At 41.8% G+C, this 16,400-nt stretch overlaps 4 protein-coding genes across 4 annotated transcripts; all 4 read left to right on the plus strand.

Annotated features, from left to right (window-relative positions):
* The first annotated feature begins 4,885 nt into the window (after positions 1-4,885).
* On the plus strand, positions 4,886-6,013 carry LOC146453571 (uncharacterized). The gene has a single exon (XM_085096496.1). The coding sequence runs from the start codon at positions 4,886-4,888 to the stop codon at positions 6,011-6,013; it is 1,128 nt and encodes a 375-aa protein (XP_084952622.1).
* Positions 6,014-6,609: 596 nt separating this feature from the next.
* LOC146453572 (uncharacterized) lies at positions 6,610-7,901 on the plus strand. The gene has a single exon (XM_085096450.1). The coding sequence runs from the start codon at positions 6,861-6,863 to the stop codon at positions 7,740-7,742; it is 882 nt and encodes a 293-aa protein (XP_084952576.1). The 5' UTR covers positions 6,610-6,860; the 3' UTR covers positions 7,743-7,901.
* Positions 7,902-8,203: 302 nt separating this feature from the next.
* On the plus strand, positions 8,204-8,626 carry LOC146453573 (uncharacterized protein F54H12.2-like). The gene has a single exon (XM_085096451.1). The coding sequence runs from the start codon at positions 8,204-8,206 to the stop codon at positions 8,624-8,626; it is 423 nt and encodes a 140-aa protein (XP_084952577.1).
* An 18-nt stretch (positions 8,627-8,644) lies between these two features.
* On the plus strand, positions 8,645-9,532 carry LOC146453574 (uncharacterized). The gene has a single exon (XM_085096449.1). The coding sequence runs from the start codon at positions 8,645-8,647 to the stop codon at positions 9,530-9,532; it is 888 nt and encodes a 295-aa protein (XP_084952575.1).
* Positions 9,533-16,400: the final 6,868 nt, after the last annotated feature.

The raw sequence follows: 16,400 nt of genomic DNA on the forward strand, positions 1-16,400 counted from the left end.
GTAACACTGCTGATTATTATACCATAACGTTACTGTTCCATGTTCCTGCAAGAACAACTATTGATTACTATCCCATAACGTTACTGCATTTCTTTTCTGCAAGTAACAGTTCTGATAATTATGCCATAACGTTACTGTTCCATGTTCCTGCAAGTACAACTACTGGTTATTATCCCATAACGTTACTGCACTACTTTTCTGCAAGTAACACTTCTGATAATTATGCGATAACGTTACTGTCCCATGTTTGTGCAAGTAACACTTCTGATTATTATGCCATATCGTTACTGCTCTATTTTTCTGCAAGTAACACTTTTGATTAGTATGCAATTTGAGTTCTCTGATATAACTTACGGTTAAATTTCTTTTGTTCACAGTTGGAAGATGCAGAATGTTTGTTGGCTGAGGAGCAGGTCGGGGCTGGAAACAATCTGTGGACCTCTGAACAGTACTATACCCTGCGTGAAGTCGCCTCCCGAAACGTACGGAAATTTAATACCACTGCTACTGACTTTCTCCTTACCTTGAATCCGCAATCTGAGGAACTCCCGTTACTTGATCAACTTGGCAACATTTTTGATTCCCTTGTAGACGAGATGACGTCAGGTATGGCCGACATTGATCTTGTACGTTTTGTACTCCAAAGTCGTTCTCTGCAATACCCCATTTCATTACCCTTTATGCCACGCCATGAATTGAATGCAGAAAGGATTTTGGGCGAAGTACAGCGCGTCTTACAATCCAACGAACAGGTCAACCTTCAAGATGGCATGCAAGTACATGTGGTTCATGTGGGTATGCCACAAGGCGGAGTGGCCTCGCGCAAGAGAAAACACTATGGATTCAAATTGTCCAAGTTCCTAGACAGCAAACATTCTGTCCTTCGCATCAAAAACAAAGATTTTCTGTGCCTCGCCCGTGCTATAGTGACTGATATCGCTCGACAAGAGAAACATCCCGAATGGAATTCAATTCGTCTAGGACGTAAACGGCAACGGCTCCTCACTCAACGATTGCATCAAAAGGCTGGTGTCCCAGAGGGTCTCTGTGGGTTAACAGAAGTGGCCAAATTCCAAGCAGTGGTTGACGAGTACCAAATCATCGTTCTGTCTGCCATACATTTCAACGCCATTGTCTACGAAGGACCACGCCGAGAAAAACAAATTTACCTATATCACCACGAAAACCACTTTGATGTCATCACCTCTGTCTCTAGCTTTCTCGGAAGGGGCTATTGGTGTTTGGAATGCAAGAAAGGTTACGATACAAAAACGAAACACCGTTGCAACAAAGTATGTAAATGTTGCTTCACAGATGGTTGTCAAGGGATTACCCAGAAAGCACCTTGGCGAGAGTGTGGAACCTGTCACAGAATGTTCGCTGGAGATGAATGTTATACCAACCACTGCCGACCCAACAAAGAGGGCCAATCTGTCTGTCAAAAATTCTACAAATGTAAAAAATGTAACAAAGTCTTGTCGCATCAAAAAAGGAAGCCGGAAGATCACATGTGTGGAGAAAAGATGTGCTGGAATTGTGAAGAGTTTGTAGACCCAAATACACACCGATGCTATATGAAACCGATTGCCAATCAAGAAGAAGAAGAAGATTCAGGTGAAGGAAATGAAGCACAGCCAAAGCGGAAGAAAAAGAACAAAGGGCAAACAAAGAGAAGACGGATTTCTGAAGAGATGATAAGCGATGAAGTTGAAGACGAAGACAGAGAAGAAGAGGAAGAGCAGGAATATTTATTCTTTGACATAGAATCACGCCAAGACGAGGGGAGACATATTGCCAATCTGCTCATCGTGCAAGATGAAACAGGGTTTGAGATGGTCTTTAAAGGGGATGATTGCGTTGACCAATTCGGCACGTGGTTGTTGGATGGAACCCACCAAGGTGCTATCGTCATTGCACATAATCTAAGGGGGTACGATGGATATCTACTGTGTGAATATTTCTACGAACAATGCCTGCTTCCAAGTCTGATCCTGAATGGTGCAAAAATCATGTCTATGGAACTAACAGAAGCTGAAATCAAGTTCCGGGACTCTCTCAATTTCCTCCCCATGCCACTTAAAGCGTTACCAAAAACCTTTGGCCTAACAGAGCTTAAGAAAGGCTACTTTCCTCACTTTTTTAATCGCAAAGAAAATCAGCAGTATGTTGGTCCTCTTCCGCCTATTGAAAACTACGACCCAGATGGCATGAGTACGAAAGAGCGTCAAGAATTCCTGAGGTGGTATGAAGAACGGAGAAACACAGAATATGTGTTTGATTTTGAAAAAGAAATCGAGGAATATTGTCGTAGTGATGTGGACATTCTGAGACGGTGTTGTTTACAGTTTAAACAGTTAATGGAGGAAGCGTGCAACCTCGATCCATTCAAGTACTGTGTTACAATTGCAAGTGCCTGTAACCGTGTGTTCAGGCAAGAGTTTCTAGAAAAAGAGACCATTGGTCTCATTCCTGCACAGGGCTACCAACCCGCCCGAAAATATTCTGTCATGGCCCTCCAGTGGTTGGCATGGATCCACCATCAGTCAGGTGACCGAATTCTGCATGCTCTGAACGGTGGTGAACAACGGATCGATAACAGCTATGTTGACGGTTATGATCCCACCAAGAAGATCATTTATGAATTCATGGGGTGCCTGTGGCATGGTTGTCGTAAGTGTTACCTACCCGACACAGTGAACCCAGTGAACGACACAAGTATGGAAGATCTCCTGGAAGGTACCATTCGAAAAGTTGAGCGTTTCAAGAAGCTTGGATTCCGAGTAGAAGTAAAATGGGAATGTGAATTCAAGCAAGAACTAGCCAACAACCTAGAGATGAAATCATTTGTTGAAAGTCTCAAGTTTGACACGCCCTTAGAGCCCCGGCATGCGTTTTTCGGTGGACGGACAAATGCTATCTGTCTCCACAAGGAAGTAAATGAGAACGAGAAGATTCATTACGTGGACTTTACATCATTGTACCCCTGGACAAATAAGTATTGCGAAATTCCGATCCAGCATCCTGAAATTTTAACAAGTGAAGCCTTAATGAACCGTTCACCCCATGAGTTCTTTGGGCTGATCAAGTGTGACATCCTTCCACCCACCTTTCTGTTCCACCCTGTGTTGCCCTACCGTGCCAATGGAAAACTGATGTTCCCTCTCTGCAGAACATGTGCTGAGAGCCTACAACAGACTGCCTGCGAACATGCAGATGAAGAACGTATGTTGTCTGGAACCTGGTGTTCCATTGAGATCGATAAAGTGTTGGAGCTGGGATACCGAGTGGTTAAAATGATAGAGGTGTGGCATTTCCCTCAGAAATCGTCCGAGCTTTTTACAGGATACATCGATACCTTCCTTAAAATCAAGCAAGAGGCGAGTGGGTGGCCCTCTTGGTGTGAAACAGAAGCTCAAAAACAACAGTACATCGAAGACTATGAAGGGAAAGAAGGCATCAAGTTGGACTATGGAAAGGTTAAGAAGAACCCTGGATTACGTTCATTGGCCAAGCTGATGTTGAATTCGTTTTGTAAGTATCATCTCTTACAGTTCCAAAATGATAATGTTGATTACTTTTCTTTGCTTCAATAAACTAATTATGGTTGTTATTCTTCTTTCAAGGGGGGAAATTTGGTGAACGTGACAACATGCCTCAAGTGGAGCTCGTCAAGGATCCAGAACGCTACTTTCGACTCCTCACATGCCAGTCAACTCAAGTGAAAAACATTCAGTTTGTGAATGATGAGTGCGTAGAAGTCTACTACACGCATGGGGAAGGGTTCGTATCAGGATCACACAAGACGAATGTTGTCATTGCTGCTTTCACGACAGCCCATGCAAGACTCAAACTCTATTCTGTCCTTGAACGTCTACAAACAAGGGTCCTTTACTTTGACCAAGATTCTGTCATCTTCACTAGCCAACCAGATGATTGGATGCCAGCCCTTGGGGATTATCTTGGAGAGCTAACGAATGAACTGGACGATGATGACTACATCACAACCTTTGTGTCCGGTGGTCCAAAGAATTATGCCTACCAAACCAAGAATGGTAAAACTACATGCAAAGTGAGAGGATTCACGCTAAACTTCAGAGGATCACAGAAATTGAATTTTTTAACCATGTGTGCACATGTCTGCAACCCTAATGAACAGCCCACCTTCCTGGAGAATCCACACTTCATCAAACGAGATGCAAAAACAAAAACAATACATACAGTTAACTTAAAGAAGAGGTACAAACTGGTGTATGACAAACGAGTTATTCACGGTTTCACAACATTGCCATATGGTTACCGCTGACTTTACCGTTCCATACTGGAGCCTGCAATCTGAAATGGTGACGCTGTGGAGGATAGGGATGGCTATAAGGGGAGGTTTGGAGGCCATCTGCAGCTCATTACACATTGAACAGTGAACATGAACAGACTGTATTTTTTCCTGGTGCGTGGCTGCGCTCAAACACTTGTACATCGTACCTCTTTGCCAATCGTTTCCTCTCACCATTGGTTGGATGTTTTGAAAGAAATAGGCGCCATGCACTGGGGTAGGCTGCTGGGCTTTTATGCTTATATGGCTCGAAGCAACGCACCTCTGAGAGAACAATATGCATTTCATCTAATGTTATGTGATACGTATTCATCGCATTATCCTACTCCCTGGTGGATGATTCGACAAATAATAAAGGCTCCTTGGCTAATGTTATGGAAAAGGATAAAAGGCGGACTTAACAAGTTGCATTGGTCATTCTTAAGACAACCATGGGCAGTGCTACAAGTCGTCTTTGTGCAAGTTCAACTCCTACCCTCGCTTTAAATGATATATGTCAGAGGATGCGCTGTTTAGTTGCATGTTGCGGTGGTCAAGTACACATCGATTTAAGAGATGCGACAGAAGAACACGAAGAGGGGAACGAAGAAGAAGAATACCACCCGTCACACGAATCGTTTACTAGAGAAACTGTATTATGAATTTGATCGCCCATCCGCATTAGGTGGTGTACAAAAGTTGTATCGAGCCGCACGTCAGTATGGAGTAACCCGCTTGCAAGTTGTTCAGTGGTTACAGCAACAACCTGGCTACACTCTCCACAAACCAGCAAGAAAACGCTTTCGTCGCAATAGAGTATTTGTCAACGGTTTGGATGAACAGTGGCAAGCGGATCTGGCAGATCTTCAGAATTTGAGTCGGTGGAATCGCGGTCACAAATACTTGTTAACTTGCATTGATGTCCTATCCAAGTATGCATGGGTGGTGCCATTGAAATCTAAGTCTGCTTCGGCTTTGGTAGCGGCCTTTACAAGCATATTTAAGAAAGGACGTAAACCGGAAAGGTTGCAGACAGATGCAGGGACGGAATTCATGAACCGTAGCTTTCAAACATTTCTCAAGAATCATGATGTTCGTCATTTTTTCACATACAACGAGACGAAGGCGCAAGTAGTTGAACGATTTAACAGGACCTTGAAACATCTTCTATGGCGGTTATTTACTATGAGCAGCTCATATCATTACCTGGACAAGTTAGACAATTTGGTGAATGAGAACTACAATCAGAGCATACATCGTAGTATAAAAATGAAACCTGCAGATGTGACAGTTTTTAATGCTCAAGACGTATGGAGAACCTTGTGTGGTAAACAGGCCCCGATCATAAAATATAAATTCAAGGTGGGAGACCAAGTCAAGACCAGTAAGTACAAACGTGTCTTTCAGAAAGGATATCTTCCTTCTTGGACAGAGGAATCATTTACGGTCGCCCAGAGACTGCCACGAAACCCACCCGTGTATCGTTTGAAGGAGGCAGACGGTGAGCTGATTAGAGGAACATTTTACGAGGCTGAGTTACAGAAAGTGACAGAAAGTTCAGATCATCTGTTTCACATTGAGAAAATTTTAAAACGTCGAGGAAAAGGCGTCAACAAAGAAGTGTTGGTGCATTGGAAAGGTTGGCCAAAGAAATACGACAGTTGGATTCCATATAAACAGTTGGTTTCTCTGCAGCAAAAATGATTCAAGATGATGATTTTTATGTGATGCTTCCTAGCAATGCCAATACGAATTTGTTCCCAACCAACTCAACGTCATACTATCGTGTAGCGTTACCTCGACAAATCCGGTTAAAAGATGAAGAGGATTGGGAAGTTGGACTTCATAATGTAATCTACCCATTCTCGTGGTTTGAAGTTCCCCATGAATGCAATCATCCACATTTCATGCTCCGACGATCTGGTGCCCAAGAAGTAAAGAGGATAACTCTACCTGTGGGAAGATATCGTTCAGCACTGGACGTGATAGAAGGCATACTGCAATGCGTGCAAAGACAAAGCCTTCACATTGCCGTGGATGATGAATGGAACATTAACTTTACAACTCAAGAGGAATGGATGTTCGTGGCCAAGCCTGTGGCTCAAGCTCTTGGTTGGATAACCCAAGAAAACAAAGTCCGAGAAAGCACCATGTTTGCATTGAAGATCTATTCTACCCTTGGACAGATTCCTACTTATGGTTATGAATGGTGCGCGTTACCGCTTCGTTACTCATTCACATTTCCCGGGACATTCTTAATACCATTCACCGTTTCTTTATGTCACTGTACACACAGAGTAGTGCAAGTGCAAACCAATCTCATAGAGCCACATCAAGTGGGTGAAAAACAGTTGCATTTGCTATATGAAATGGTACCACACGGTAGATTTCGCGACACGTTAATGGAAGAAGCGACGCACATCAGTTATTTTCCTTTACGAACCAAAACATTTCAGACTGTTGAAATCTACTTAACAAGTGGTTGTGGAAAGCTGCTTTCATTCCAAGGTGGTATCGTAAACGTGACACTTCACTTTAGACGGCGTACAAGATGAGTAACAGTTTTTACATCGTTGTAACCAGTGACGCAAGCACAGCTCAGTACCCTGAAAACAAACCTGCCAAGTTTAAGATGCAACTTCTAAATCAGCAGCACTTAAGTGAAGACTGGGAAGTGGCAATGACACACATCATTTACCCACATACTTGGAAAAATGTGCAAAGTCAGCAACTGTCTTACCAGTTAAGCTGTAACAGCGATTCACCATGGACCCTACCCATCTATCTACCAAGTGGCATTTATCGAACAGTTGATGACTTGGTCAAAGGTATGGTGACAGGACTCCAGAGTGCATTTCCAGATATTTATCTGAAAAGTGGAAAAAGGATCAAGCGCATCGGTGGAAGTGACTGCTTCTACATTTACTCCAAAGCTCAACATTACTACGAATTCAATTTACCTCCAACATTTCAAGTAACGTTGCCCAAGAATTTAGCTCGGGCATTAGGATACTTGAACCATCATGATCGGGTACCGGCTCTTTATCAGATCAGTCTTCCCACCGTTGTCCAACTGAATAAGAATCAGAGTGTGACACTTACCGCTACTACGACCACTGTGCGACGAGACGATGAATTGGTCTGGGGTATGTTAAGCAGACATTCATTTCAGACGATGTACATCTACTCTGACCTAATAGAGTCCCTTGTAGTGGGGGATGTACAAGCGAATATCCTTCGAACCATAGTACCTCGTGGTCAACCTGGGGAGATGGTGGCAGAGGAAATAAAGACTCCTACTTACCATCGACTCCGTACATCTGTATTTTCTTCCGTGGAGATCAATATAAGAAGTGACACTGGCCATCTGGTACCATTTGCGTTTGGCACTGTACGAGTAACACTTCATTTTCGGCGTCGTGCAATTCTCTAAGATGTTTCTACCTATGAATCATCAATTTTACCCTTACCAACAACAAGTCATCCCCTTTTTCCAACGAGGGAAAGGAGACATAAGTGTCTTTGGAGGGACACATCCTTATGGTCAAGGAGGTAATGGATTAGGAGGAATGTTTCGTTCCCTCTTCCTACAGCCACACCCTTTCTCAAGACAGCTGCCAAGAAAGTAGGAAAACGTTTACTCAATACAGGAGTGGATACAGGAATGCAAATTGCAAAAGATGTCATCAATGGTCAGTCTTTAAAGAAAGCAGCGAAAGCGAGGGCAAAGACTGCCGGTAAACAGTTTCTGACGGGTGCTTTCCAGGACCTTACGCAACAAGGTCGTGGGGGGAGACTACTTAAGCGCAAACGAAAGGCGACTCCTGCCAGTTCAAGACAGACCAAGAAACGGAGAACATCACCTTCAAAGTTCAAGACCTTTTTCGACTAAAGATGGCCTCAGCTCACCCTCTCTCTGCCCCCGGTGAAAATTCGAGCTTACAGTTATTTCAAGTACCGGTCACGGATGTCTCCATTCTCAAAAGTAAATGGGTGGATTATGAACCAGTTCAAAGTGGAACCAACCCTATCGAGTTTGTCATCAAGCCTCTATCTAATTACATTGACATCAACAAAACAGAACTGCGATTGGTGGTGAAGATTACCAAACGAAATGGCGGGGATACAGGAGGTGGAAAGAAATATACGTTGATCAACAACGCGCTTCATTCGCTCATCAAACAGTTTACCATCAAGTTGAACGAAACACTTGTCACAGAACAGTCTGACACGCAGGCGTACAATGCCTACATCAAGACCTTGCTTAATTTTACTGAACAGGCAAAGAAATCTTACCTAACCAAAGCATTGTACTAAAAAGACACAGCAGGACATATGGATGTAGTAGATAACACTTCTGACAATAACTGGGGACTCAAGAAGAGGGGTGTATTTACCAATGCTGGTGCTGAGGTAGGATTGGTTGGAGTACCCCTGTGTGATCTGTTCAACACCAATAAGCTGCTGCTGGACAACATAGAAATCAAAATCAAGATTGATCTAAACAGCGATGAATTTGTTCTCATGAGTGGAGAAGAGGCCAATGATTGCAAGATAAGCATAATGTCAAGCACTCTCAGAGTCCGCACAGTACGCGTAGCTGACAGTACCAAACTAGAGCATGTTAGTATCATGCAAGGACGGTCAGGACAAAAAGCCCTACCTGCTATCTACACGCTGACAAGGACGCCAACACACGCGAGGATTATCCCCAGGGGTGTGCTGAATCATACCGAGACGGATCTTTTCAACGGACTTATTCCTCAATGCATCATATTTGAAATGGTACGAAATGATGCCTACAATGGTAGCTTGGCAAGAAATCCTTTCAATTTTCAGCTGTTTGACGTGAATGCAGTACGACTGACGGTCAATGGTGAAGAAATCCCTTATTCAGTGATAGATTTGACAGGTGGAAAGAGAATTGATGGGTACAATACACTCTTCTCAGGCAGTGGCGATATGAACTGTGGCCATGGTATTGATATTGACAGAGAGGATTGGGAAGGTGGATACGGCTTATTCCGCTTGGATACCACTCCTACGGGTAGTGGCCACCCGGACCACCTGATTCCCCATCGCAGCGGTAACGTCAATTTGTATCTGAAATTTGGAGTGCCGACACCAGAGGTTTTAAATTTAATCGTATACGCAGAATTCCAAAATCATTTGGAGGTTGACCGCAATAGACGCGTGGTATACGATCTGTCTCAAGGTGCTTGAAGATGCATACAACTCAAGAATTATGGCAAGCCTCAATACACGATCCTGTCCTAGCACCTATCATGAAAGGAGTATTTCCAAGTGACAAGTTACCAATCGTCGAAACGTATCCTTCAGCAATGATTGCAAATACAGATCCTCATAATCAACCTGGAACGCATTGGATTGCGATGTACTTTGTATCGCCTCAAGAAAGCGAATTCTTTGACAGCTATGGATTTCCTCCTGAGAGCTATGGTATGGATGGATACGTACTGAGGGAAACAACATATTACAATGACAAACCGATGCAAGGCTTAACCTCAGATGTGTGTGGAGACTATTGCCTGTTTTACTTACTTCATCGTGCACGAAATGTGGATTTAAACACTATTCAAAATAAATTTCTGCGATATGATACACAATGGAACGATTCACAAGTAGCGCAATTTGTACACACCTACATTCAGTCGTTAACGAATGTTAGGAATGAAAATGTCTCACAATTTGAGGAGCAAGCTTGTAAATCTTTCAAATGTTGGCGTAATCAATAAATAAAGTTTTGTTGATGTTAAAATGAATGATGTGTCCGTGTCTTTGATATATCACTTTAAAAAGGAACATCGATCAACAAGTTATCATAACGTTGCTGCTTTTCATTGCGAGAAGATGTCCCAATTCAAATGTCCAAGCAGTATTATGATAGCAGGGCCAAGTCAGTGTGGAAAGACGACGTTTACAAAACAGTTACTTGAACAAGCGGATTCTTTATTTGAAAGGCCTATTCGTAAAATTGTGTATTGCTATGGACAATGGCAAGAATGTTTTAGGAACATGACAGCTCAAGTGACATTTGTTGAGGGTATTCCCGAAGATATTCCTAGTTTATTTCCAGCAAACTGCCGACCTGGAATACTCGTACTGGATGACTTAATGCGAAATTGCAGCGATGACGAACGTATTCTCGATCTGTTTACTAAGGTGTCTCATCACTGTGATGTAACCTGCATTTATTTGACCCAGAACCTTTTTCCACCTGGAAAGTTTTCGCGGAGTATCTCTCTGAATGCCCACTACATCATTTCTTTTGACAACCCTCGCGATACGCTGGGTTTTCGAACATTGGCTCAGCAGGCATTCGCAGGAAATGTACTTTACGTATGGGAGAGCTTCCAAGATGCGACGTCACACCCATTCGGTTATCTTGTCTTGGACTTACATCCTCGTACACAAAATATTCAACGGTTACGGACAAGGATATTGCCAACGTCACATTCTTATCCCGTGATTTACGTAGACAAGAAATGTCATAAAACAGAGGAGCCACTACGGGTGGATTTCAGTTAACGTGATGACGTCCTGCAGGTCACGTCGCACAACAAAAGGGATAAGAAAAAATCAACGTGGTGGCAGTATGGCGTTACGCTCTGGTACCACCACCCGATCTAAAGGGGTTAATAGAAATCGCGTGAGAGTATCCAAACAGTCAAGAGTCCAACAACATTTACCCTTTCTTTGTACTTGTTTCAAGAGTAATGGAAAACAACGGAAAGACATGATAGCACATGCGAACAAAGGGCAAATGGAGGCCATTGGTGAAATTGCTCTAAATCTCCTTAAAGGCAACATGGTAATACCGAATTCATCATTTAAACGGTTGAAGCCACACAAGTCAAAGCTCCTCTTTTTGACTCGCAAGAAACCAAGTCTTAAGCGGAAAAAGGCAGTGTTGAATCAAAAGGGAGGATTCTTGTCTGCCCTTGCTAGTTTGATTGCTCCTCTTGCTACCGAGTTGTTAGGAAAAGTGTTCAAATGAAGCACGCGCAAAAGATGGTGATGGTACCTGAACATTTATTGCAAAGTATGGAAACAGAACACCGGTTGACTGCACCAGCTCAGCTTCCCACTTTGACACGTTTAGATCAAGACATGAAACAGATCATGGACTCGTCTTTACCTGAAGATCAAAAAGTGCTATTGTTGGATCAACTTTTGCAAAAGTATCAAGGGTTGACAAAACAGATGAAAACTGAAGCGACAGTGAAACCAACAGTGGTGATGCCAAAGTCAGAGGCATTACCTGCTAAGGAGTCTACCCCCAAACCAGAGACAAAATCTACCAAAGTCTCTAAACCATTGAGGGGTACTCCTCTCAGTACTAAAGGGTCAAAAATTCCCATCCGAACCGAAACACCACCTTCCGTTTCAACTGAAGAATCAGCGCATGCACTCATGATGGATACACCACCACCTTCTAGGCGTAAAACAGGAAAACGTCGTTACAAGGCAAGAACACCCTTGGTCGCAAGATTACGAAGCAATGCACAATGGGAACCGTACTAAACTGGAAAAACCTGTTTACCTAAAGGGAAAGATATAAAACAGAAGGACATGCTTACTATGGTTATTGAGTCCAGATCATGGCACCAAACATCGTTGACAATAAAAGCAACTCTTGTGACGAGGAGAGAATAAAGGAAGCGTACTGGATCTGTTTTGCGTTCTTAGTGTATGAGGACATTTTTAAAAAGGAACCGCTTTCATTGCATGATCATCAAAACGTGACGTCATGTTTGAAGGAAGCAGCTTTGGATAAATATCGCAGCGATGTTTATTGGTTGTGGCACGATTTATTAGATGTGTTGGATGCAGTGGCGCCGTACGAACAAGACTGGATCGATAACACACAACGACATGAAGAGCGGAAACACATTGAGAAAGTGCTTCTGCAACGTGACCAGTTTTGCAAAACCTGTTGGTACTGGTTAGACTTGATCGTTAACGACATTGATGAGCCTGACAGGTAGTAAACTGGTTTTGTGATATTTGAAAGAACCGGTTTTTAAAAACTGTATAAAGTGACCGTGACTTTGACCATCACACATCACTTTCAACTGACTGCTCCCAAGAAACACTTCCAAGATGAGTTACTCAAAATGTGGACTCTGCCTCCAAGACCTCGAAGTGATCAAACCCGCCTCTGGTATAGCCTACATTCGGTGTTCAAATTGGAAAGAGTGTCCGTTCTTCTGCCCTGAAGAGAGTATCCATGGCTATCAACAATGCGTGTGCGACCGTGTGATCCCTGAGTACAAAGTATGTGAAGGTGGTAAGCCGCTACTATGCAAGCACATGGACACGCCCACGTTAAGGGTGTCAAGATCAGCAAAGAATCCGTTCAGGCCTTACTTTACATGTAGAAGAAAGGAAATGTGTAGACACTTTCAATGGGGTGATGAAATGCCTGTGGACGCATATTCTCAAAGGGAGTCTCCGGTGTACAAACCAAGAGAAACTGAGGTGGACATGACGACAACATATGGGAAACAGCTGCAAAGACCCAAGCTTCAGAGACAATTTGCCAGAATCGATAAAGTAACTGATTTCATGTAAAATTCAGAACCATCATTCTCTTTGGAAAGTGTTTGTAATAATTGATCATGTTTATTCAATAAAATTAATGGTGTTCATACAAAATATTGTCTCGTGTCCGTTTTTGGGTGCTGCTACTTTGAACAGTGAAAAAAAAAACCGGTTTGACAGGTTTGTCTAGTCTGAGATATTAAGGAGGTCATTTGAATACTTAATTGTGTTCAAAACTGGTTTAGTCTGGTTTTTCTAGATTCAACTTGTTTGACCATGACGTGAGTGGTTTCTCATTGGTTCTCAACTTATCCATTGTTTCTTTCCCTATATATTTGCTATACCACCCGGCTGGTTGGGCGGAAACGTACTACCAGAACACAGTACACTTGACTAATAAACAACAATCTCCATTTTCTATCCACACTTGCATCTCATTAAACCCCTCTTCCACCTGGATGGCTTGCATCTCATTAAACCCTTCCCCTATATCTACCACATGTCATGTCAACTCATTCAACGCTTAAAACCGGTTTAGGTGACCCCTGAATCTATTTGAATACATGAATAAAATTGATCTATCCATTCGACCCATACTACTACAAATCAATGACATAAATGACATTAATGAAATCAATGAGTAATCAATAGGTAATCGATAGGTAATCAGTTGATTAGTCATTGATCATTATTGACGATGATCAATGAGTAATCGATGACTAATCGATAGGCCACAAAAATCTAGGTTATCGATTAGTTATCGATTGCATCGATTAGTCATTGATTTCATCCATTACTCATCGATATCATCTCGTGGCTGACGACCGTATTCGGCGAATAAGAACAAAATAAAAACAACTTATTAAATGTAAAACGATGTTTCCAGCTTTATTCTATCCAGTTTACAGTACATGTGAATTAAGCTTCAGAAGGCCTATTTTGTTCACCCGTATCTCGTTGTCGTTTATTATTGAACCAAACTTTGACGGTTGTCCCGTCAAGGTTGGAAAATTTTTCTATCACACCTTGGGATGGATATCTCCTCCCTTTATATAGGGCCTCATGGGCCATTTTTTGTAGATGGGAAAATTTCATTTTAATATGGGTGGTTGATGAAGCCGCTCGTTTCCTTTTTCCTGTAAAGCAAAGACAAAATGAAATTAGGTAAACTTAATTGAACAAGTATTTATTTACTTATCTATATGCAAAGCTGATGAATAAACATCTGGTAAAAACATTCCTAGGAAAGACGTCAGTGTACTAATGACAGTACACAACGCATATGGATTGTGCAACGGAAATAGTTCTTGCGAATTGATTGAATAACACGTGTTCATAAGGGATTCATGTACCTTTTATCTTTCCTCTCAGATCTGCTATAGGATCTTCTTGCTAAAGTCAGTTCTTTATCTCTCGGTAGGGCCCTCTTCCCTCCTCCGTCTTAGGTTTGTTGACAATTTCGGATCCTCTACCTTGGTAACTTTCCAACACGTGGGTAACAAACTGCGCGATTGGAATTTTGTTCACTCGCAAAAGGCGCAGTGCTTCTTGGCGGCTAAGTTCTGCTGTGTCTAAAGGAGGGCTAGGCGGTATAAAAGTCGATGAGCAATCGATGGGTCATCAATGAGTAATCGATGTCATCGCTAATCGATAGGCCACAAAATTTTTGGGCTTCGACTACTCATCGATGACTCATTGATCATCGCCAATAATCAATGACTTATCAACTGATTACCCATCGATTACTCCTTGATTACCAATTGATTTCATTGATTATCGATTAGTTATGCCTGGGTTTGAATACACTCAACCCAAAGATCCACAAACTGTTCAGTATGTAAGAGAAAATTTACACTTTACGTGCCAAAACACATGGCACAAAGATAACACTGTCACACAAACAATGGCTGTATTCACGTCTTGCAGATAAATAAATAACACTCGCATTAAACAGTCTAAATTATCTGAATTTCACTGCTGTAGGTGAGTGCGACAGTAAAACGATAACTTAACTTACAAAGTTTTCAGCCGAGTATTCTTATCAAAAACGCCAGACGACAAGTTCTTCAGCTCGTTATTTGACAAAAATCTATCAACAAACAATCATAATTGATGTTATTTGTTAGTTAACTTATTGATGTTGTACAAACATCCCCTGCATTTTTATCTCAAGTTGACAAAGCCTTGATGGCCAGCACGTTTTTTTTCATTACAATTTTTCAATAGGATGCAGTTCATGAGTACTCTTTAGGCTTACGCGTCAAGACCGAAAGGTCTTATGGGTAGCTGTAACATGTTATAAGTTGTCTGTAAGTTTACGGTTAGCAGTACGAAAGGGTTGGAAAAATACCCTAAACCTTTTCCCTTGGGATTTATTTTTTCCGAGGGACGAGTCATAGGTGGGTTTCGTAAAGGGTAAAATAAATTACCCATATCACTTTACGGTCTTGTAGCCTAGGCTTTAAAGGACAACGGATAGACCATTTCCGATATATTAAAATTCTAGCTTGGCTACGAGGCTTGGGGTATTAAAACAACAAAAATTATATTGAGGTTCAGAATGATTATGTCTTTTGTTTTATTCCCCAAGCCTCTTAGGCAAGCTGGAATTTTAATATATCGAAAATGTTGTATTAAAGCGCCGTATGAAAAATTTAACTTACTTTCTGCTAAAGAAAGGCCATTTCGTAGACTGTCCATCGGTGGTTGTTCAAAAGTTTATTAATATTGAACGCAAATTAGAGATTTAGCGTCTACTGTTATCGATGTTTACTAACTTGTTCAAAAGCGTTAAGTATCTGAACTAGACATCGCGATCAAACGAGACATAGATCAACTGAAAGATATTTGGTCCCGATGGAAACGCGTAGGGGTTGTTTTTTCTATTATTCAATGGTTTCATTCGCGCGTTATGTGTTTGTTTTAGGCGGCTCTAAAAATTAAAATTTGTTATAACGCAATTTTGATTACACATTTTCTCTTCGCTAAGATCAACGTTACTTGATTTTAACACTTAGTGATCCATCTTCCTGTAACATAGCCGGGTCGTGATTTTAAGACACACAAAAAGTTGTTTACGTTTGAAAAAATAACAAATTCTTTAGGTGAGAATGTAAAGCCTTTAATCTGGTCTTAAAAGGCTGTTTAACAATTTTGCTGCTGGTGTAGCATCAGACATTACATCTTGTTTACCTTCCTACTATGTTAACCCTTTAAATTACTTATCAGCGCTAAATTGAAATTGAAATTGCTATTACATAAACGCAGTTTTGTCGTAAGCGCTGGAAATTATTGACACATTGTCGGTATCAGTCGGCACGTCTCGAGAAAAGGATTTGATATAGATGCATACTGACAAGCCTGAGGCGTCGTTTGTGGTCTTAGCCTAACAACACAAACTAAGCTGATGAAATAAGTCTAATATGAATTTACGTACAGTCCATATGGATATTCCTCTTTATCGTGAGATTCAGGATCTAGGTTTGATAGCACCCATGATGCCCATTCCCTGCCAAAGACAAATAGA

The sequence above is a fragment of the Pavona decussata genome, unplaced genomic scaffold, assembly GCF_977016875.1.
Source record: "Pavona decussata unplaced genomic scaffold, jaPavDecu1.1 SCAFFOLD_329, whole genome shotgun sequence".
In the NCBI taxonomy this organism is placed as follows: Eukaryota; Metazoa; Cnidaria; class Anthozoa; order Scleractinia; family Agariciidae; genus Pavona; species Pavona decussata.